The sequence below is a fragment of the Papio anubis genome, chromosome 17 (assembly GCF_008728515.1).
Source record: "Papio anubis isolate 15944 chromosome 17, Panubis1.0, whole genome shotgun sequence".
In the NCBI taxonomy this organism is placed as follows: domain Eukaryota; kingdom Metazoa; phylum Chordata; class Mammalia; order Primates; family Cercopithecidae; genus Papio; species Papio anubis.
In genome coordinates, this window is record NC_044992.1 from 24,028,419 (window position 1) to 24,050,713 (window position 22,295).

At 50.4% G+C, this 22,295-nt stretch overlaps 1 protein-coding gene across 1 annotated transcript in view; it reads left to right on the plus strand.

Moving 5' to 3' along the window:
- RAB11FIP4 (RAB11 family interacting protein 4) overlaps positions 1 to 22,295 on the plus strand; it is a 146,928-nt gene that overhangs the window by 40,038 nt on the left and 84,595 nt on the right. The window contains exon 3 of the mRNA XM_003912567.4: positions 2,002 to 2,090. Within this exon, the coding sequence (XP_003912616.1) occupies positions 2,002 to 2,090 (89 nt within the window). The remainder of the gene's footprint in view (positions 1 to 2,001; positions 2,091 to 22,295) is intronic.

The window sequence follows — 22,295 nt, forward strand, 5'->3', positions numbered from 1 at the left end:
GGGACCCAGCCTGGATTCCTCCCCACAGGGCTCCCAGAGCCCAGGATGGGCCAGAAATCGGTTCTGCCTCTGGCTTCCGGCGGGGCAGAGAGAAGGACACAGTTGTCCCAGCCGTGGGGGCTGTGGTCTCACCCATGGAGGTCACTTCTGCCCTTCCCCTTGTCTGCCTGCCTCTGGAGAAAGCCTCCCTCCTTGCTTTTCTGTCGTCTTCCTCTGTCTCCCGCTCTGGGATGACCAAACCCAAGGAGTCTCCTGGGCAAACCTGGACAAAGTGCTGGTCACCCGACTGCCCGCCTCCCTCTGAGCTGCTTTTGTGTCCTCCCTGCTCCCACCTCCTTTTTTTTTTTTTTTTGAGACAGGGTCTGCCTTTGTCACCCAGGCTACTGGAGCGCAGTACGACTATCATGGCTCCCTGCAGCCTCAACCTCCTGGGCTCAAGCAATCCTCCTGCCTCAGCCTCCTGAGTAGCTGGGACTACAGGAGGTACACCACCACGCCGGGCTAATTTTCGTATTTTAAGTAGAGATGGAGTTTCGTCACATTGCCCAGCCTGGTCTTGAACTCCTGAGATCAAGTGGCCCTCCCACCTTAGCCTCCCAAAGTGCTGGAATTACAGGCCTCCATGCCCTGCCCTCTCTTCCTCTTAATTCTTCCTAATTCCTGCCTTTCTTACTTGCTCCCCCTTCCAGCTTTAGGGGGACACTATAAATCCCTCTGTCTTGTCCCCAAAATTCAAAGGCCAGTTGTGAGAAACTTGCAGGAATCAGAATATGGCCACTCACTTACTACTAAGCTGTTTATCTGAGACAGGGAAGGCCAGGCACGGTGGCTCACACCTGTAATCCCAGCACTTTGGGAGGCTGAGGCAGGCAGATCGCTTGATCTCAGGTGGATCACTTGAGTCCAGGAGTTTGAGACCAGCCTGGCCAACATGGCGAAACCTCGTCTCTACAAAAAATACAGAAAAATTAGCTGGGCATTCTGGTGTGTGCCTGTGGTCCCAGCTACCTGAGAGGCTGAGGTGGGAGGATCACCTGAGCCCAGGAAGTCAAGGCTGCAGTGAGCTGACGTCACACCACTGCACTCCAGCCTGGGTAACGGAGTAAGACCCTGTCTCAAAAAAGAAAAAAATCTGAGACAGTGGCATAGATCAGCAGCCAGGTGGGCTTGCTAAGGCCTCCCCACTAGCTGCAGAGAGAATGCAGTCACTTCTGGAGTCCCAGGGTGTCTGGTTATCTGTAAAGGAAGCCGTGGTTTCCTGTCTGTGGCTCAGATCAAGGTGAGCCCTTTTCTGTGGGGTGCCTGTGAACCCTGGGAGGGTGGAAGGATGCAGGGTGAGGGATGAAGGGAAACGAATACACGGTGCAGGGGGCACAGAACACAGAAGGCACCCAGGGGAGGTTTTCTGCGTGGATTTGACAATGGGCCACTGCAGGCTGCACCTGCCATGTGCCTGTGCCAGGCGTTTTGTCGGGTCCCCCTCCCGTGTTCAGTACAACGTTGGGGCATTTGGTTGGGAACTCAGGAGCGAGGCCAGCCGTGTACAGAGTCAGCAGGAACTGGAGCTGTCCTGGAGCGGCCCTGTCCTGGATGTCCCAGGGTCTGCAGGACGCAGAGGGCACCCAGCTCAGAGGAATGGGTGTGTTTGCTTTCTCCAGAGGCTGGCAGAGTTGTTAGGAGTCCCTGCGAGCCAAGCGGGCAGCACTGCCTTAGGTCCCCTCCCTCAGGAGGGCCTCCTTCTTCCCTGTGTCCCCAGCCTGCCCTCTGCGTGTGGGAGTTAGTCCCAGAGGACAAGGGCCTCTTGCAGCTCCCTGCACAGTGCCCTGAGCCGAGTTCCCCACTGCCTGGGCTCCATCCCTGCCTTCCAATGCTCAGCGGGCCTCTTGGAGCCTTGGGACCCCACCTCAGCCCTTCCCACCCCATGCCCATTAGTTAGAAGCAGAGCAGCCGTCCAGGCTGAGGCTCAACCTCTCACCGTCCCTTGTCTGCCTGTCTGCACAGGGTGCGAGGAGCTTCTGAAGGATGTGCTATCGGTGGAGAGCGCCGGGACTCTGCCATGCGCGCCAGAGATCCCAGACTGTGTGGAGCAGGTAAGGCTTGGGGGACCTCTAGGACCTCCATGGCTCTGCCTCCTCCTTGGTCTCGCCTTTGCTCCATTTTCAGTATCTGGGAGGATCCAGAACCTCCCTCTGAGGACCCTTCTTGAGCATCAAAGTCAAGAAATAGTTTTTGGAACAGGAGCCCTGAGGCCCCATTGGGAAGCCCCAGCAGAGTGTGTAACAGCTGGGGGTCCCCTCCCAGCAACTTTGTTCCCCATCTGTGGCACGGAGGAGAAACTGAGTTCCAGACAGGGAAAGTGACAAGTGGAGGGGAGGCAGGACTGGAATTGTTTCTTCTTCTCCTGCACCATCGCTCTCTGGTGAACGCTTCCTGTTTATTTGTTTTCAAACAATGAATTCTCCAATTCTCTGACACTAACTGGTGTCCAGCAGTCAGTTCCACCTGCCACTAACTACCCAGCATTAGCACAGACTCCACGAGTCAAGTCCAGCCCCATGAGACTGCCCCACTTCCCATGCCAGCTGCGGTTCTTCCTGGATAACTGCAAACACAGGGTTCCCAGGACCCCCTCTCTCAGGCTGGGTAATTTACTGGAAACACTCAGGAAATGGTTGTACTTATGATGATCAGCGTATTACAAAGGGTACAACTCAGGAATAGCCGCACAGAAGAGATGTACAAGACAAGGTATGGGGAGCGGGGGTGCAGAGCTTCCGTACCTTCAGGGACACTGCCTCCCAGCACATCACTGTGCTACCAGCACCCAGGCTCTCTGCATCTCATTGTTCGAGAATTTGTAGGCCTGGCGTGGTGGCTGATGCTTGTAATCCCAGCACTTTGGGAGGCTGAGGCAGGAGGACAGCTTGAACCCAGGAGTTTGAGATGAGCCTGGGCAAGATAGTGAGACCCTGTCTCTACAAAAAAATTTAAAATTAGCTGGATGTGGCGGTGCACACCTGTAGTCCTAGCTACTGGGGAGACTGAGGTGCGAGGAGCCCTCGAGCCCAGCAGTTTGAGACTTCAGTGAGCTGTGATTGTGCTACTGCACTCCAGCCAGCCTGGGTGACAGAGCCAGACTCATCTCCAAACCTAAAACAGTTTTTACAAGCCGGTCTCCAGCCCGTCTCCTGTGCCTGGAGGTTGGGGGTAGGTGGGAAGGTGAGGAAGTTCCCACCTCATTGTATACTTGGTCTTTCTGGTGACCAGCCCCATCCTGAAGCTCTGTATCCGGAAGTGGGACAAAGACCACAGTCCCCAAGGCTCTGTTTTACTGTTATCATCACCTAATGGTGTGTTTCTTATAAAACTTTGAACTAGTTTTCCAAACAGTGCAGCTTCATCCTACAGAGAAATAGTTTAAGGTGCACAAGCTGACAACCAGCGAGGTCCCTCCTGGTGGCGACACCCAAAACTAGAGGAGAATGATTTTGATTTCTCACCGAGTCCAACCCCCAATCCTTTTCCCCAGTTCTGATAGGTGCCTCCTCCGGCCCCCAAAACATGAGTATGTTTATAGCTGAAGGAGATCCAGGACCCCAGAGGCTGCTTTGGCCGATGGTAGGCCTCTTGGAATCCAGCTGGGTCGTAGGGCCAGGGTTGGGTTCCCTGGGCAGGACTGGAAGAGGGACAGTCCACAGAGAGGGACCCAGTGCTGAGGGCTGCCAGTCCACGGCGGCAGAGACCAAAGCCAGGCACCAACTGTGGCTAGGCCTCAGGCTGCTGTGCTCAAAGCAAGAGCCCTCAGGGATGCGTGGAGATAGCTGGGCTCCAGGCCCATGCCCGTGCCAGCAGTGGTGGCTCCAGGCCTGTCTTGATGGGTCCAGCAAGGAGGGGTTGAATATGTATTTGGGGCCAGCTAATGGAACCAGGCTTAGGGCAGAGGACCCCTACTGTGGGACAAATACTGAGTTCCCCAGGAAGTTTGTGGGGAGGCCCTTCCTGGATTGCTGAGCGGGAGGCAGCGTGCAGAGGTGTGCAGGACTGGGTCCACACCCACGTGGGCCACCCAGGACAGGCCATGGAACCCGAGCACATTCTTCTCAACCCCTCTGAGCCTCAGTGTCCTCAGCTGTAAAACAGGGCTTGCCACGCCAATCTGGAGGGTCTGTTGTGAAAGTTCAGTGGGAAGACAGACCCCTAATATGTGCTAATTCCTCACCACCTGCTGCTGTAAGAAAATAGTGCTGAAGTTACCGTTTGCATTTTTCAGTTTACCTTTGGATACTGGTGTTGCAAAATTATGTCAAAGTAAAGCCCTGCCCCAAGAACTGCAGGGCAGAGTGGAGCCGAGGCCTGGGGTGGGTGGGGAGTGCGGGTAGGGATGGCGTGTTCCCTGCAGTCTTTGGCTGCTTTTGTGGTCCCCACATTCTGCCATTCACACCTCTGGAAAAGATGGCACGTGGAGAAAAGGTGAGCAGGGGGCACAGAAGAGCGGACCTCCACCAAGGTACTCTTTTTTGTAAACTGATATTGTTTTCCTCCAAAGTCTAGAGGTTATGGGAAAGTAGAAAGAAAGACCGCATCAGCCTATCTCAGCAAGCCTGGTGCTTCTCCTCATTTGTTCATGGGACTTTGCAAGCCTATAGGTGTTTGTTGCTTTGGGTTTTAAGCTTCTCGTGGGTGAACTGCTTTCTGCCCTCCATGGAGGCCTGGCCCTGGCTTGGGCGACCACAGCCTAGTGAGATGGCAGTCGGTGGGGACACAGTGGCAGCCTTGTTCATTATACTCGCTGGGGCTGTTTGGTTGACCTGGGCTCCGTTCCCCACCATGGGCTCCTGTGTGTTGGCAGGGAGAGGAAGGGGGCACAATCCAAAGACCAGCCTGACCGAGCAGACGGCTTCTGGGTTGTGAATGAGTCCCCTTCCAGGCTCAGGCTCCTGTAGTAGCAGGGTCAAGACCACAGCTCTGCAGATGAGGTGTCAGAGTGGGCCAGACGGGCAGGTCCGAATTTCTCAGGCCCGGCCCTCGGCGCCCTGCTGTGTCTTAGCTGTCCCCTAGGGGTCAGTCTGAGACCGAGAAGAAGCGGTGCCTGGATCACTAAGTGGGCTTTCCAGATGCCCCCAGGGAATGCAAACCTGAGGCATGATTTGAGGAGGTGTGGGGATGACACACAGATGGGACGGCAGGCGCTCCACCCCTGTGCTGTGCTTGTGTGCTGGGAAATGAAGCCTGTCTTTTGGGGACACCCCCTTCCTCCCAGGGTGTGGATGGAGACCTCTGATGTCACCACTGGATGTGACTCATAGTTAAAGCAGTGAATGCTTGAGTGCTGGCTGGTGGGCGAGCCGCTGCCACCTGGCCCCTGAGAGTGCCCTGCCCTTCTCATCCCCCTCCCAGGCCCCGAGAATCCCCTAGCATTGGACATCAGTCAGGGACCCCTGGGGTTGCTGTCCAGACCTCAGGCCAGTGCGAGTCTATCCCAGGCAGTTGATGCCTGGATGCACCAGTTCCTGACCTAACTGGATGTGGCTCCACCTGCGTCCCCAGAGCCCTGTGAAACACTGGCACAGGGAAACTTTGAGTCTTGGGAACCCCAACTGTTGAGCAGGCTGTTGAGCGAGTTTCCTGACCCAGGGAAATTTGCTTCTGGTCAAAGGGAATGCTAGATGTGTCCTGAAGGACTCCCCAGGGTCCCTGGGCCCATGCCTGGGGTCCCTGGAATCGCCCTGGGAGTCCCTCTGAGACTGTCCTGCTCAGGCTGCCCATCAGCACCCAGTCCATATGCTATAGGGGCTCCTGTGGGGAGGGGGCATGGAGACATGTGGAGAGCACCACACTCGGGTGCTAAAGGCAATGGGATAGTTGCTAGGGGCCCGTGGCCACCCCTCGGCAGGTGGTGATGTGAACCCTAACCCTGCAAGCGCTGTAAGGCCGTGGGCCCCGTTCACCCACCCCATGGTGGATTAACAGGCAACCCCATTAAATGGAGAGGGCATCCGGCCACCTGCCCTCCTGTGTAGCCACCATGCCAGCAAATGGTGTCAGTAGCCTCCAACCCAGAGAGTCATCCACAGCGCCCCCTCATGCAGCTGCCTGGAGTCCTACGTTCCCCACTCACCCCTGCCTCCCCCTCCCATCGCAGTCACCCACTCACCCCTGCCTCCCCCTCCCATCGCAGTCACCCACTCACCCCTGCCTCCCCCTCCCATCGCAGTCACCCACTCACCCTGCCTCCCCTCCCATTGTAGCCACCCACCCCTGCCTCCCTCCCATCAGAAGTCACTCCACTTCCACCCTGCCTCCTCCCATCGTAGCTCACTGCTAACACCCCACCAGGGCGCCCTCCCTGTCCTCGGGCCCTCCTTCTCCACCAGATACCATGTTTGAGCCGTCCCTGTTGCTGCTCTGATTTGTCACCCCACTCCTGGACCTGTCTCATTTTGGTGGATGAAAACCAACATCAGCTCCTACCCACTGCTCCAGCCTCATCTCTCACCGTGGTGCGTCTCACACCTAAAACTGGCGATACCAAACCACTCCCTGTTTTCTGAGCAAGCCGCGTTCTCTCTTGCCTCTGAGCCTTTGCATGAGTGTTGTCTTTGTCCTAGGATATCCTCCTTCCCGCTTACTTGTCAGGAGCTAACGTCTACTCACCTTTTTAAGACTTACTTGGCAGGAGTTGTGGCTCATACCTATAATCCCAGCACTTTGGGAGGCTGAGGTGGGAGAATTGCTTGAGCCCAGGAGTTTGAGACCAGCCTGGACAATATAGTGAGATCCCTTCTCTTTAAAAAAATTTACTTAGGTACCACCTTCTCCAGGAAGCCTCCCTGGCTCCTTCTGCCCCAGCCCAAAGGAGAAGGACCTGCAATGAGCTTCCTGGGGGCGCTGCACCCTCTATCACCGCCCGAACCTCACCTCTCATGACAGCCAGCCCCATGTCCACCCAGTGGCTGCAGGACTCAGGCTGAGCTCCTCCTTTTCACCCCCAGGACAGCACCCACAGCAAGCATCCTTATCCATGCTCCTTGAGTGTGTCTAAGTATTTCTAAGACTAGATATCTGGAAGTGGAATTGCTGTATCAAAGGGTATGTAGATTTTGTATTTTAATAGATACAGATATAATTTTCTTCCTCAAAGCCTGTACCGTGCCTATCATCCAAGCAGTATATGAGAGTGCCCCTTTCCCATGGCCTTCGCCAGCCCTGGAAGCCATCCATCCACCTTTTGGTCTCCGGCTCAGCAGCCTGGGGGGAGGAAAGCCCGTTGCTGCAATCCTCTGTGCTGCCCGGCTTCCTAGGGAGGCAGACCATCTTTTTCTTATCTTTCTCAGTCACCCAGGCTGGAGTGCGGTGGCGCGATCTCGGCTCACTGCAAGCTCCGCCTCCCGGGTTCTCGCCATTCTCCTGCCTCAGCCTCCTGAGTAGCTGGGACTACAGGCGCCCACCACTATGCCCGGCTAGTTTTTTGTATTTTTAGTAGAGACGGGGTTTCACCGTGTTAGACAGGATGGTCTCGATCTCCCGACCTCGTGATCCGCCCGTCTCGACCTCCCAAAGTGCTGGGATTACAGGCTTGAGCCACCACGCCCAGCCGGATTTCTGCTTTTACGAATTATTCATATTCTTTGCCCGTTTTCAATATGGTTGTTTGTCTTTTCCTTACTGATTTGTAAGAAATCTCTGTATATTCTGTTTTTTGCTTGTTTGTTTGTTTTTGAGGCAGTCTCGCTCTACTGCCCAGGCTGGAGTGCAGTGGCACAATCTCAGCCCACTGCAACCTCTGCCTCCTGGGCTCAAGTGATCCACCTGCCTGGGCCCCCCAATTAGCTGGTACCACAGGCACATGCCACTGCGCCCAGCTAATTTTTGTTTTTGTTTGTTTGTTTGTTTTGGTAGGGACAGGGTTTTGCATGTTGCTCAGGCTGGTCTTGAACTCCTGTGCTCAGATGATCTGCCCACCTCGGCCTCCCAAAGTGCTGAGATTACAGGTGTGAGCCACAGCAACAGGTTGAAATCTCTATATATGCTGATTATCAATCTTTATGCATTTTGCTTGTGTTTTAATCTTGTTTTGGGAGCGTTTTATTACACAGAATGTTAATTCTGATGTCATCATTTATCAGTCCTTTTATGCCATTTACGTTTTGTGTATCATTTTGTGCCTTCTCTACCTCCAGGCTATAAACATATTCTTCTATATATCGTTTTCAGATACTTTTGAGAAAAAGAAGTATTTATGCTTAGCTCTTTGATTCACCTGGAGCTTATTTTTGCTTTTGGTGGGAGTAGAGATCTGGCACTCTTACTTCCTCAATATGGCCAGTGCTTTAAGTTCCTAACGTTGAATAGTCCCTCTTTCTCAATCAATTTGAAATGTTATCTTTATTGTAGGCTAACTTGCCTTATAAACGTAGGTCTCTTTCTGGACTCTAGTCTGTTATATTGATTTGTCTACCTAATTTTAAGCCAAAGCCATAGTTTCAGTTACTCTTGCTTCATAGTTTGATATCTGATAGGGAAAGGCTCTCTCATCCTTCTTTTCTTCCTTCAGGCCAGGTGCGGTGCCTCACGCCTGTAATCCCAGTACTTTGGGAGGCCGAGGCAGGTGGATCACCTGAGGTCAGGAGTTCGAGACTAGCCTGACCAACATGATGAAACCCCATCTGTACTAAAAATACAAAAATTAACCAGGCATGGTGGCGCACGTCTGTAATCCCAGCTACTTGGGAAGCTGAGGCAGGAGAATCACTTGAACCTGGGAGGTGGAGGTTGCAGTGAGCTGAGATCGCACCATTGCACTACAGCCTGGGCAACAATGCAAGACTCCGTCACACACACACATACACATAAAAACAAAACAAACAAAAAAATACCTTTTTTGTTATTCTTACATATTTTCTCTTCTGGAACAGCCTGTTTGTCAAGCTCTCTTACAAATCCTGCTGGAGATCATGTTTGAAATTGAATTTGTGCATTAACTGAAGGAAATTGGCTTCTTTACAATATTGCATTCTGTCATCCAGGAATATATATCTCTCTTTATTTATTCTGGCCTTTTATGCCCTCTAAGAAAGTTTTTTGTTGTTGTTTTTTTGGTTTTTTTGAGACAGAGTTTCGCTGTTATTGCCCAGGCTGGAGTGCAATGGCTGGATCTCCACTCACTGCAACCTCCGCCTCCCAGGTTGAAGCGATTCTCCTGCCTCAGCCTCCCTAGTAGCTGGGACTACAGGTGCCCATCACCATGCCCAGCTAATTTTTTGTATTTTCAGTAGAGATGGGGTTTCATCATGTCGGCCAGGCTGGTCTCAAACTCCTGACCTCAGGTGATCCGCCCGCCTCAGCCTCCCAAAGTGCTGGGATTACAGGCATGAGCCACTGCATCAGGCTAGAAAGTTTTATAATTTTCTTCAATAGGTTATGCACACTTTCTTCTTAAGGTGACTATATTTTGGAGTTTTTATTGCTGATATGTGTAGGATCTTTTTGCTATGATATTTTATAATTGGTTACAACTGATGTATAGGATTGGTTTTCATTTTTGGTGTTAATCTTGTCATGATAACCTTGTTAAGCTCTCCTTATTTTATTTATTTATTTATTTATTTACTGAAACAGGGTCTCACTCTTGTTGCCCAGACTGGAGTGCAGTGGCGTGATCTCGGCTCACTGCAGTCTCTGCCTCTGGGGTACAAGCAATTCTCCTGCCTCAGCCTCTCAAATAGCTGGGATTACAGGCATCCACCACTATGCCCAGCTAATTATTGTACTTTTAGTAGAGATGGGGTTTCACCATGTTGGCCAGGCTGGCCTCGAACTCCTGACCTCAGATAATCTGCCTGCTTCGGTCTCCCAAAGTGCTCAGATTATAGGCGTGAGCCACCATGCCTGGCCCATTAAACTCTCTTTATATTTTAGTAGTTTATTTCTATGCTATTTTCTATAATACTTAATTCTATATAACAAGGTAACCATGTTGCCATTTTAAATTTTAAATGGCAACATATTTCATCACATGAAGACAACCAAATTTATATACCAGTTCCTTATTGTTGGATATATATATATATATATGTGTGTGTGTGTGTGTGTGTGTGTGTATATATATATATATATATATTTTTTTTTTTTTTTGAGACGGAGTCTTGCTCTGTCGCCCAGGTTGGAGTGCAGCGGTGCGATCTCGGCTCACTGCAAGCTCTCCTCCCAGGTTTACGCCATTCTCCTGCCTCAGCCTCCTGAGTAGCTGGGACTACAGGCACCTGCCACCACGCCCAGCTAATTTTTTTTTTATTTTTAGTAGAGATGGGGTTTCACCGTGTTAGCCAGGATGGTCTCAATCTCCTGACCTCGTGATCCGCCCACCTTGGCCTCCCAAAGTGCTGGGATTGCAGGCGTGAGCCACTGTGCCCAGCCTTTGCATCCTTCTCATAAAACAGTCTCCATTTGCCTGAATTTACCATACGGGTTGGCAAATTTTTTCTGTAAAGGACAGACAGTAAGTATTCTAGGCTTTGCAGTCCATTTGGCCTCCATGGCAAGTTTTCAGCTCTGCCACTGCAGTGTGGAAACAGCCACAGATAAGATGTGAACAAATGGGTGTGGCTGTGTTCCAGTAAAACTTTATTTACAATAACAGGCTCCTAGATTTGGCTCACGGGGTCTGTAATTTGCCAATCTCTGATTTACTTTAAAGTGATGATTGCTGCTGTGGGGAAAGACTTAGCTATAAGAATGATTATTGTGGCACATGGTGGCACACGCCTGTAATCCCAGCTTCTCGGGAGGCTGAGGCAGGAGAATCCCTTGAACCCAAGAGGCGGAGGTTGCAGTGAACTGAGATCGCACCGTCGCACTCCAGCCTGGGCAACAGAGCGAGACTCTGTCTCAAAAAAAAAAAAAAAAAGAAAGAAAGAAAAGAAAAAGAAAAAGATGCAAAATGTTAAAACTGCCTAATACTAATCTGTCAAATTCCTCTGCAGGAATCCCATCAGGATTGCATCAGATTCCTTCTACCCTTTTGATACTGGTGTTGCTGAGTTTTCAGACCCTTTAAATTTGAGATGCTAAAATTAGAACCCCTCTTTTGAATTATAATATGGTTTAACTTCTTAAAGTATATTTTTTGGTCACTAAGAGGGCTTTCTTCATGAATTGCCTGTCCACATTCTCCACCCTGGCTATGTTTACTTCTATTGAGTTTTTTTTTAAAGAACTAGAAATATAACTTTTTGACATACATTAAATTTTTTCCAGCTTGTTATTTATTTTTAGCTTTGTTTATGACACCAAATTTAAAAATTTTTATAGCCAATTCAGCATTCTTTTGCTTTATGGCTTCAGCCTTTGGTGTAATGCTTATAAATGCTTTCCTGCCCAAGATTGTGAAACTGTTCTGTTTTATTTTTGTGTATTTAATTTTTCTATTTAAAGCTATAATTCCTAGAATTGACTGTGATGTCTAGAGTGAGGTAGGGATCCAGTTTGCCTTTTTGCCATCAGTTCCTCTTGCCCTCCCTCACCTGGCTGTTCAGCAGCTTCTTGCTAGGCTATGCTTTCGCACACAGTCCCCTGATGGCAAAGGAAATGAGGTTTGACCTGGTGCAGTGGCTCAGGCCTGGAATCCCAGCACTTTGGGAGGCCGAGGTGGGCAGATCACTTGAGGCCAGGAGTTCAAGACCAGCTTGGCCAACGTGGTGAAACCCCATCTTTACTGAAAAAAAAAAAAAAAGTTAGCCTGGCATGGTGGCACATGCCTGTAATCCCAGCTACTTGGGAGGCTGAGCCACAAGAATCACTTGAACCCAGGAGGCGGAGGTTGCAGCCAGCCGAGATCGTGCCACTGCACTCCAGCCTGGGCAACAGAGCAAGATGCTGTCTAAAAAAGAAAAAAAAAGGAATTGGGGTTTGCTGGGAACCCAGACCTGAGCCTGAGCCCAAAATGGCTCTTTTGCTCATGTTCAGAAGGGGCTTTGCCAAACTGTCGTCTTTCCGGAAGTTTTTAAAATGATGATAACCTGTGCCTCTCTCTAGAAATTGCTGGGGAGGAGGCCTACAGCCTGAACACCTAAGGCCACCCTTGCTTCATTTCATCCATCCTGAAACAAGCATTTCTAAAACCACTCATGACAATGGCACTTATACATTCTAAAAATACTTCTCCTGACAAACAGCACTGTGATTCACCGCGCTGCTGGAGGTGTGGGTGGGGCGCCATGCTCCCACTGGTGTGGTGGCAGGAGGGAGTTTCAGAGCTCAGGGAAGGAGCCTTTCTACTTATATCTGGCCCCAATATATTTTTCTGTGTTTCAACACCCTCCCCCGCCTTCCAAAGAGAAAAAAAAAAAATCTACTTATCCCAAGCTTCAGAGCTTCTGTAAGATCCTCGATTTGTGTCTTTAGGTAATAACTCAACTGATTAAGCCAAAGGTGGCTGGGACAGAAGCAGTGCAGATATGGAAGCCCCTTTTGTTTGTTCCAAGCCTGGTCTGCCCTGAACCATGTGTCTCCTACCTCCTGCCCCTGACCATCCCTACCCTAAGGAGGCTAAGCTGAGCTGGCCGGCGAGTGCTACTTCCCACGGGCCACCTCCTGCCCCTGATGCCCAAGTCCACATAAATCTTTAGAACCTACTCACCAAGTTAGAGCTTGATAAAACTCTGGAGAGGCTCCTTATATCCCATCTTTTTAAAGCTGAGCAGGAGGGAAAAGTTTGGGTTTTATGACCCTGTAGGACGTTAACCACCTTCGTATGTACCGTTCCAGTCTCATTTCAGCATCCTTTCTTTCCCTGATGACACAGACTTTGATCCCTCCCCTTCTCCTTTGGACCAGCTATCCCTACCTGCTGCTTCCCTCATTAATGAGTCTAGCACAGTGCGTTTTTGAAGGAGTAACTGTGGGAAACACACAAGCACAATCACATGAGGGCGGATGTTCTCCGAGACAGCGCGGTCAAAACCAATGAGGACTCCGGGTCAGCAGGGCCTGGGGTGCTTCATGTGTCAGAGGCTGAACTGGAATCTCAGTGGAGATTCTACACCCACCATTCAGTTTATAAACCTCCGAGGGCCCGGGCTCCTGCTGCAGAAGGTGCAGGAATAAAGAGTAGATCACTTTTACTAAACAAAGACCTAGAGAGTTGGCTTTGTCTCCAACTTTTTATTTTGAAAATTTCCAATCTTCAGAAAATTTTAAGAGCAGAACGATGAATCCACATATATCCTTCACTTGGATGACCAGTTGTTAACATGCCGCTAAACTTAGTTTCTCTGCCCCTGTGTTTGTTGGTGGGGTGTATGTGCATACACACTACTTTTTCTTCTGGACCATATGAAAATTAGTTGCGGGCATGACACTTTATCCTTAAATACTTGGCCATTGCTAAGAAGGACACTCTCCTATGTGACCACAATATAGTTATCACTTGCAGGAACCTTAACATTGGCACAATTTGTTACCTACTGTAAAATCTACATTCAAATTTTCCAATTTTTATATATATATATATATATATATTTTTTTTTTTTTTTTTTTGAGATGGAACCTTGCTCTGTCACTCAGGCTGGAGTGCAATGACGCGATCTCCGCTCACCGCAGCCTCCGCCTCCTGGGTTCAAATGCTTCTCCTGCCTCAGCCTCCTGAGTAGCTGGGACTACAGGCACCCACTACCACGCCTGGCTAATTTTTGTATTTTTAGTAGAGATGGGGTTTCACCATGTTGGCCAGGCTAGTCTCGAACTCCTGACCTCGTGATCCACCCACCTCGGCCTCCCAATGTGCTGGGATTACCGGCATGAGCCACTGCACCTGGTCCCTCCCAGAAATAATTTTATAGCTTTTATTTTTATCTCAAATCTAATCCAGGATCACACAGTTTAGTTGCCATGTTTCTTTAGCTTCTTTTAATCTAGAAGAGTTCCTCGGCCTTTGTTTTATTTTCTTTCTTTTTTTTTTTTTTTTTTTTTTTTTTACTCCTATAATGACATTGACCTTTTTAAAAACTTCAGGCCACTTGCTTCAAAGAATGCCCCTCAATTTAGATTTGCCTTTATTGATTTTCTAGTCCTTTGGGGTACTGTAATTTAAATTTAAATTAAAAATAAAATGGGGTGGCGAGGAGGGGGCCTGGAGGGGAGTTCTACTGTGTTTATTTTTCAGGTCTAAAACACACTTAAAGTGCGTATTGTTGGCGCCCTCAATGGGCCTCAGTTTTCCCAGGTGAAACATGATCTAAACACCCCTTCCAGCTTGTGTCCATTCTAGCATTTGGGGAAAAATGCCTAATTGTGTGTGTGCGGCCAAGCGTCCACCCTTGGCATCTCTCAAATTGTGGGGAGGCAGCTGGCCTCGGTACTTTCTGGCTCCAGGAACATGCCATGGGCCATTGAACGTCTGTGCGGTGTACAGTGGGGACAGTGTTAGGAAGTGTGGGCTCTTACACGTGACCAGGCCACGTCTCCACCCTCTTTGGGCTGAGATTAGGACATTGGGGTAGGTGTATTTGTCTCCTGAGAGGGCCAATCTCAAGAGAAAACGAGAAAAGAACCCTCCAGGTCTTTGGGGGAATTATCTGAGATAATGTGGGGAAGAAGTCTAAGCCCCTAAGATATACTGGATGGTGCTTCTCCAGGTACCCGTGCCCGAGGGAGAGACCAGCCACTTGCTGGGACGCCAAGGGGCATCTTCCTGGAGCAGCAGATTCCCTGGAAGAATTGGGGGAAACATTGTCCAACATTAAAACTAACATGGAACATAATAAACATATTTTGAAGATAAGAAAGAAGCCTGTAATCCCAGCACTTTGAGAGGCCCAGGCTGGAGGATCCCTTGAGGCTAGGAGCCTGAGCAGCAAAGTGAGACCCCATATCTATTAATAAAAAAAGACAAAAATTAACTGGGCATGGTGGCAAGCACCTGTGTGTCCCAACTACATGGGAGGCTGAGGCAAGAGGATTGCTAGAGCCCAGGAGATTGAGGCTGGAGTGAGCCGTTTGTGCCACAGCACTCCAGCCTGGGCAACAGCGCAAAATCTCATCTCAAAAAATAAAGTAAAATAAAGATAATAAGAAAGACTTTTATCAATTTTATTTTACTTTATTTTATTTATTTATTTTTTTCGAAACGGAGTTTCACTCTTGTCGCCCAGGCTGGAGTGCAATGGTACGATCTCGGCTCACTGCAACCTCTGCCTCCCAGGTTCAAGCGATTCTCCTGCCTCAGTCTCCCAAGTAGCTGGGATTACAGATGTGCACCACCACGCCCAGCAAATTTTTGTATTTTTAATAGAGACGGGGTTTCACTATGTTGGTCAGACTCGTCTCGAACTCCTGACCTCATGTGATTCGCCCACCTCGGCCTCCCAAAGTGCTGGGATTACAGGCACAAGCCACTGCGCCCAGCCGCTTTATTTTATTTTTGAGACAGGATCTCACTCTAGCACCCAGGTTGGAGTGCAGTGGCGCGATCTCAGCTCACTGCAACCTCCACCTCCCAGGCTCAAGCAATCCTCCTGCCTCAGCCTCTTGAGTAGCTGGGACTACAGGCGTGCACCCAGCTAATTTTTGGATTTTTTGGAGAGACAGGGTCTCACTATGTGACCCTGGCTGGTCTTGAACTCCCAGGCTGAAGCGATCCACCACCTCGGCCTCCCAAAATGCTAGGATTCCAGGTGTAAGCCACCATGCCCTGCAGGAAAGACTTTTAAAATTGTTTTGCTTTAGAGGCTACTCTTTCGAGTCTTACTTCTACTATAGACCCATGTCCCTCTTCTGCTGTGGGGCCACTTTATGCAAGGTATTACTGTTATTGCTGTTTTGTTTTCCTTTTCTTTTTTTTTAAGAAACAAAGTCTTACTCTGTTACTCAGGCTGGAGTGCATTGGTGTAGTGGTGTGATCACAGTCACTGCAGCCTCAACCTCCCAGGCTCAAGCAATCCTCCCACCTCAGCCTCCCCAGTAGCTGGGACCACAGGCACGCACCACCACTTCCAGCTAATTTTTTGTTTGTTTGTTTTTTCAGAGACCGGGTCTAGCTATGTTGCCCAGGATGGTCTCAAACTCCTGGCCTCAAGCAAGGCTCCCAACTGGGCCTCCCAAGACACTGGGATTACAGTCATGAACAACCTCTCCTAGCCCTGGTTTCTTATAATAAAGTAAATGCAATGTTCCTTTTAGTAACAAAACAGGTCTTGGCTGGGAGGGAGAAACGGGGAAATTTGACCCCACGTGGCCGAGGCCTGAGATGGGCTCCACGGGCAGCCTCCAGGAGGGATGTAATTTTGCCTCCTCTCAAGGCTGGCCTCAAGGAGGCCTGATTCCAGCCCCTTTGTCTAGCGCTGCCCTGAACCTGTAAGAATCCTTCTGACCAGATCCTCACCAGACACTGTGAATCCTCACCCAGGTTGCTTAGAATCCTGGAAAGAGCTCAGGTTCAAGTCAAACGGGCTGAGTGTGGGTTCTGCTTGACCACTTCCTGTGTGTCATTTGGCAAGTCGCTTTGCTTCTCTGAGCCTTCTTCATTTCTGCCTGTCTAAAGTCGGAGTCGTCAGCCTGATTTTCAGTGTTGTGGTGAGAATGCAATGGATTAATGCTTCTAAAGGTTCCTGAGGAGACGGGTCCCCCAGTCAGTAGTATCTATGACTGCATTCTCTGTACCACTCAGAACCCTCAGGGGAATCATTCAGGACACTGGGGACAGAATTCCTTCCCCTTCCCATTTCCAAAGTCACCAGCCTGCCTCCAGCTACACCCACACTTTCAGCTTGCTGCTGGGATGGTGGGTGGCATGACCCAGCTCTGACACAGGCCCTGCCCTCCAATCCCAGCTCCTCACTCGCAGCCTGCCTGAACACTGGATCCCAGCCCCTCCTGCCAACTCAAGCACTGGCCTTCACAAACAGCCCCTCACCCCCAGCACCCGCACCACGCCCCTGCTGGGTCCTTTCCACTCACTTCTGGAGCTGACATAATAATGCCCATGGGCAGGGAAGCACCCGCTTGACCCCACATCCTGGCTTTCTTTCCTTTGGTCTATTTCCTCCAAAGACTGGTCTCTACTCCCTTTCTTGTGCCCCTTTCTCTCTGTTGCCACTGCCAATCATGTCTTGGCCCCTCTGTTCTGCTGAAACACTTCTCACAGTCACCAGGAACTTCTTTTTGAGACAGGGGTCTCACTCTGTCGCCCAGGCTGGAGTGCAGTGGTGCAGTCTTGACTCACTGCAGCCTCCAACAGCTGGGTCCAAGCAATCCTCACAACTCAGTCTTCCAAGTAGCTGGGACCGCAGGCATGTGCCATCATCCCCGGCTATTTTTATTTTTTGTAGAGATGGGGGTCTTGTTCTGTTCCCCAGGCTGGAGTGCAGTAGTGCAGTCCTAGTTTGCTGCAGCCTCAAACTCCTGGCCTCAAGCAATCCTCCAATCTCGGCCCCCCAAAGTCCTGGGATGACGGGCATAAACCACCTTGCCTGGCCACCAGGAACTTCTCACTGGCCAAATCCAAGCATCAGTTCTCTAGTCACGTTTTTACATAGCGATGGTGTGTGGTGAACAGATCAGGGTAATTAGCATTTCCATCATCTCTGGCATTTATCATTTCTTTGTTTTGGGAACATTCGATGGTCTCCTAGCTACTGAAAATCTGTATTATTGTTAACGATAGTCATCTTACAGTGATGTGGAGCAATGGAACTTATCCCTCCTCTCGAACTGTAATTCTGTACCTTTAACAAATGTCTCCCTACTCTCCTTCCCCTCCTATTCTCAGCCTCTAGTGTCCTCTGCTCCATTCACATTTTACTGCAACCCTGGGCAGGGCCTGGCACAGCCAACCTCTCCCTTCTCAGACCGTCCTTTTAGCTCGAGGCTTCCTCCTACCTCTCAGGCTGCTTTTCTCCCCACACACCCCCCGACTCCCCTCCTTATTTTATTTATTTATTTATTTATTTTTTGAGACGGAGTCTCCCTCTGTCACCCAGGCTGGAGTGCAGTGGTGTGATCTCAGCTCACTGCAACCTCCACCTCCAGGGTTCAAGCGATTCTCCTGCCTCAGCCTCCCAAGTAGCTGGGATTATAGGACCGTGCCATCACGCCTGGCTAATTTTCCTATTTTTGGTAGAGACGGGGTTTCACCATCTTGCCCAGGCTGGTCTTGAACTCCTGGCCTTGAGTGATCTGTCCACCTGAGCCTTGTCTGCCCTCCTCCTGGGTCCCTTTAAATGGCACTGGGTCTCAGGCCTCATCCTCAGCCCTGTGCTTCCTGCCTGCCCTCTCCCCAGGGGAGCCAGTTGGTCCAGGACTCTAAATGCACCATTACCCTGAGGCTCCCAAGATAGTATTTTCCCCTCCGACACTGCCTTTGGCTCCAGACTCTTCTATCAAACCTTTGGGCACCCTCTGCATTTCCAACATGTTCCAGGCTACACCCTTTGATCCAGCTCCATCCCCTCAGCCCCAAGAATGTTTCCCCAGGCTCCCCATCGCAGTAAATGGCACCATCTCCCCAACCTGGTCACTCTGACCAAGGATCAAGTAGTCCTTCATTTCTTTCCTTCTTCCACATCCAACCCGTCACCACAGCCTGATGGTTTTACATCCAAACTGTGTCCCGAGCCATCCACTTCCCTCCATCTTGGAGGTTACAACCCAGGCCCGGCAGAGCCACACCCTGTCCCTGTGCCCCTACGGCCTGCATTCTCTCTTATCTTTTGTGGTCCGTATGACACCAGAGTGTTCTTTAAAACTTGTAACTCCTAGTCGCCAGGCATGGTGACTCACACCTATAATCCCAGCACTTTTGGAGGCTGAGGCGGGTGGATCACCTGAGGTCAGGAGTTTGAGACCAGCTTGCCCAACATGGTGAAACCCTGTCTCTACTAAAAATACAAAAATTATCTGGGCGTGGTGGGAGGCACCTGTAATTCCAGCTACTCAGGAGACTGAGGCAGAAGAATCTCTTAAACCCAGGAGGCAGAGGTTGCAGTGAGCCGAGATGGCGCCACTACACTCCAGCCTGGGCAACAGAGCGAGACTCCGTCTCAAAAAAACAAAAAACTCCTAAGTCCCACCCTGCCCTCCCTTGCATAAGAGCCTCCAGTGACAAAATCTGAAACCCCAACTTCCCACTGTGGCCTCGCAGGTTTCACTTGTGCCTGAATCTTTGACCTTGCCCCTCCCAGATTCCCGGTGACTCTCATTGTTCAGCCACCCTGGCCTGTTTTCTCTTCCTCAAACTGCCCAAGTGAGTTCTGCACAGGACCTTTGCCTGGCTTCCCCTCCAACTAGAACCGTTGTCCCCCAAATCTTTGCACAGCTGCCCTTCTGCCCTTCGGGTTTCAGCACAAATGTCACCTCCTCAGAGAAGCCTTCCCCGACCACCCTCTCAAGAGGTTTTCATGTGATCAGGCCAGTCTCTGCCCTGGGAGAACGGTCTAACAAAGGGGTGGCAATTCTTCAGAATGCCCAGGGGCTGAATTTTCTAGCGAGTTTCTAGCTGAATTTTTGCCCCCATCACACCGAGCACCCTGCTTATTTCCTTGAATATGCACCACAGTTAGCTGCATGTTTTTTTAGTGGCTGTGTAATAGTGATACACGTTTTTGGGATACATGTGATATTTTGATAACTGCATACGATGTGTAATGATCAAATCAGGGTAACTGGGGTATCCATTACCTCAAACCTTTGTCTTTGTGTTGGGAACATTACAGTTCGTCTAGCTATTTTGAAAGGTACAAGAAATTATTAACTATAATTTCCCTGCTGTGCTAGCAAATACTAGAACTTATTCCTTCTCTCCAACTGTGTCTTGTTTGGCACAGTCTGGATCATCTACGTGTGTCCTGTCAGCCCCCCACTGGCCTGTAAGCCCCGTGGGTCCGGGGATTCGCCTGTGTCATTCACTGCTGCACAGTGCCTGGCATAGAGAGGCTGTCGGTGCAGATTTGTTGCACAAGCAGATGGATGAATCTCAGATGTGGAATGTTGACTCTTCGTCAGGGAGGGATGGGCTCCTACCTAGGAATCTCCGAGGACCAGCTCAAAGGCTGTAAAAATCACGCCCTGCCTCAGTGCTCTGGGGGATTAGAAAGGGGGTGCCTGGATGCTCTGAGACTCTGCAGCTGGGCTCTCACTTTCCTGTGCGTGTGAATCACTTGGGGTCTTAAGAAAATGTTGGTTCACAGGCCTGGGTCTGCATTCCTAGCCTGCTCCTCAGCAATGGTGGTGCTGCTGACCTCAGATCTCCCTAGCAGTGCTTTTGTAACTTGCAGGTCCTGTGCCGTCTTTCCCCCTACATGCCATGGGACCACGCAGAAAGAGCCGGAGGGGTCCTTTCATTGCCTCCTCTGCCCCTCCTCCCTCCATCTACCAGCAAGTGTTATTTGTAGCAGTCACTGTCACCTCCGCATGTGGTGGGGCCTGCTAGGTTTCTGTCTCCGCATTTCTGCTACTGTGACAGACAAGACAGATTCTCTGCCAGGAACTGTGCTCAGCCACTTGCTTCTGGCATTGCTGTTTTCTCTCTGCGCACCTCTTATTCAGGCAGACTCCTGGGGGATGTTGCCCCTGCTGGAAGTCAGGCCCAGCTCATTGCCCTAGTGCGGGATGGCGCAGCTGACTCCGCGGGGACCTGGGAGGCGTTACTGAGAGGTTTCCAAGCTTTGGTTTCAGGAGTACAGGTATAGGCCTACCTAACTGGCCCTGGGGGCAAAACATTCATTTAAACCTGGGGAGAGGCTGGGCGCGGTGGCTCATGCCTGTAATTCCAACACTTTGGGAGGCCAAGGCGGATGGATCGCTTGAGCCTAGGAGTTCAAGACCGGCCTAAGCAACATAGAGAGACCCCATATCTACAAAAAATGTAAAAAGTAGCCAGGCATGGTGGCGCGTGCCTGTAGTCCCAGCTACTCAGGAGGCTGAGGTGGGAGGATCACTTGAGACTAGGACGTTGAGGCTGCAGTGAGCTATTATCACACCACTGCACTCCAGCCTGTACCATAGAGAGAGACCCTATCTCAAAAAACATTTGCGGAGAGTTGGGGACCTTTGGGGTCCAATGTTCTGAGTTTGAATCCTGATGCTGTCACATACTACTTGGGCCATGCTGAACGAGGAACTTAGCCTCCCTGAGCCTCACTTTCTTCACTTGCTAGATGGAGGTTGTAACTGGTGTCTTCTTCCCAGGGTCGTTGTCAAAATGAAACATGAAAGTGCATGAAAGTAGGAGGCCAAGGCAGGTGGATTACATGAGGTCAGGAGTTCAAGACCAGCCTGGCCAACATGGTGAAATGCTGTCTCTGCTAAAAATACAAAAATTAGCCTGGCATGGTGGTGCGTGCCTGTAATCCCAGCTACTCGGGAGGCTGAGTCAGGAGAATCCCTTGAACCTGGGAAGCAGAGGTTGCAGTGAGCCAAGATTGTGCCATTGCACTCCAGCCTGGGCGCAAGACTCCGTCAAAAAAGAAAGAGAGAGAGAGAGAGAGAGGAAGGAAGGAAGGAAGGAAGAGGGAGAAAGAAGGAAAGAAAGAAGAAAGAAAAGAAAGTACAGAGAAGGCTCTCAGCACTCTGCAAAATGCAGGCATTTCTCAACCCACAATGCATAGATTGTGAGACATATCATCGTCCATTGAATATCTTTTGACTCCGGGTGGTGACCAGGTGCTGATAGCAAGGCCTGGGGCCCAGTCCTCCTCCCACAGCTGCATACCACGCAGCCCCATCCACAGCCACCTGCTGCTCTAGCACTAGCTAGAAAATTCAGCCCCTGGGCATTCTCAAGAATTGAGCCCACCCCTTTGTCAGACCATTCTCCCAGGGCAGAGACTGGCCTGATCACATGAAAACCACACCTGCCGAGCCAGAGGGCAAATGCTCCAACGTTGTATTGGAGAGATAAACAGCTGTTCTCAACCAGATCATTGCTACATTCCATTTCCTGACCAGGAAAATGAAAAATGGCTGTCATAGAACACAGGGCACAGAGTCTGATTCTTTTTTTTTTTTTTTTTGGGATGGAGTCTCCTTCTGTCACCCAGGCTGGAGTGCAGTGGCGCGATCTCGGCTCACTGCAACCTCCGCCTCCTGGGTTCAAGCGATTCTCCTGCCTCAGCCTCCCGAGTAGCTGGGACTACAGCCGTGTGCCACCACGCCCAGCTAATTTTTGTATTTTTAATAGAGATGGAGTTTCACCATGTTGGCCAGGTTGGTCTCGAACCCCTGACCTCAAGCAATCCGCCCACCTTGGCTTCCCAAAGTGTTGGGATTACAGGCGTTAGCCACTGTGCCTGGCCTAAGTCTGA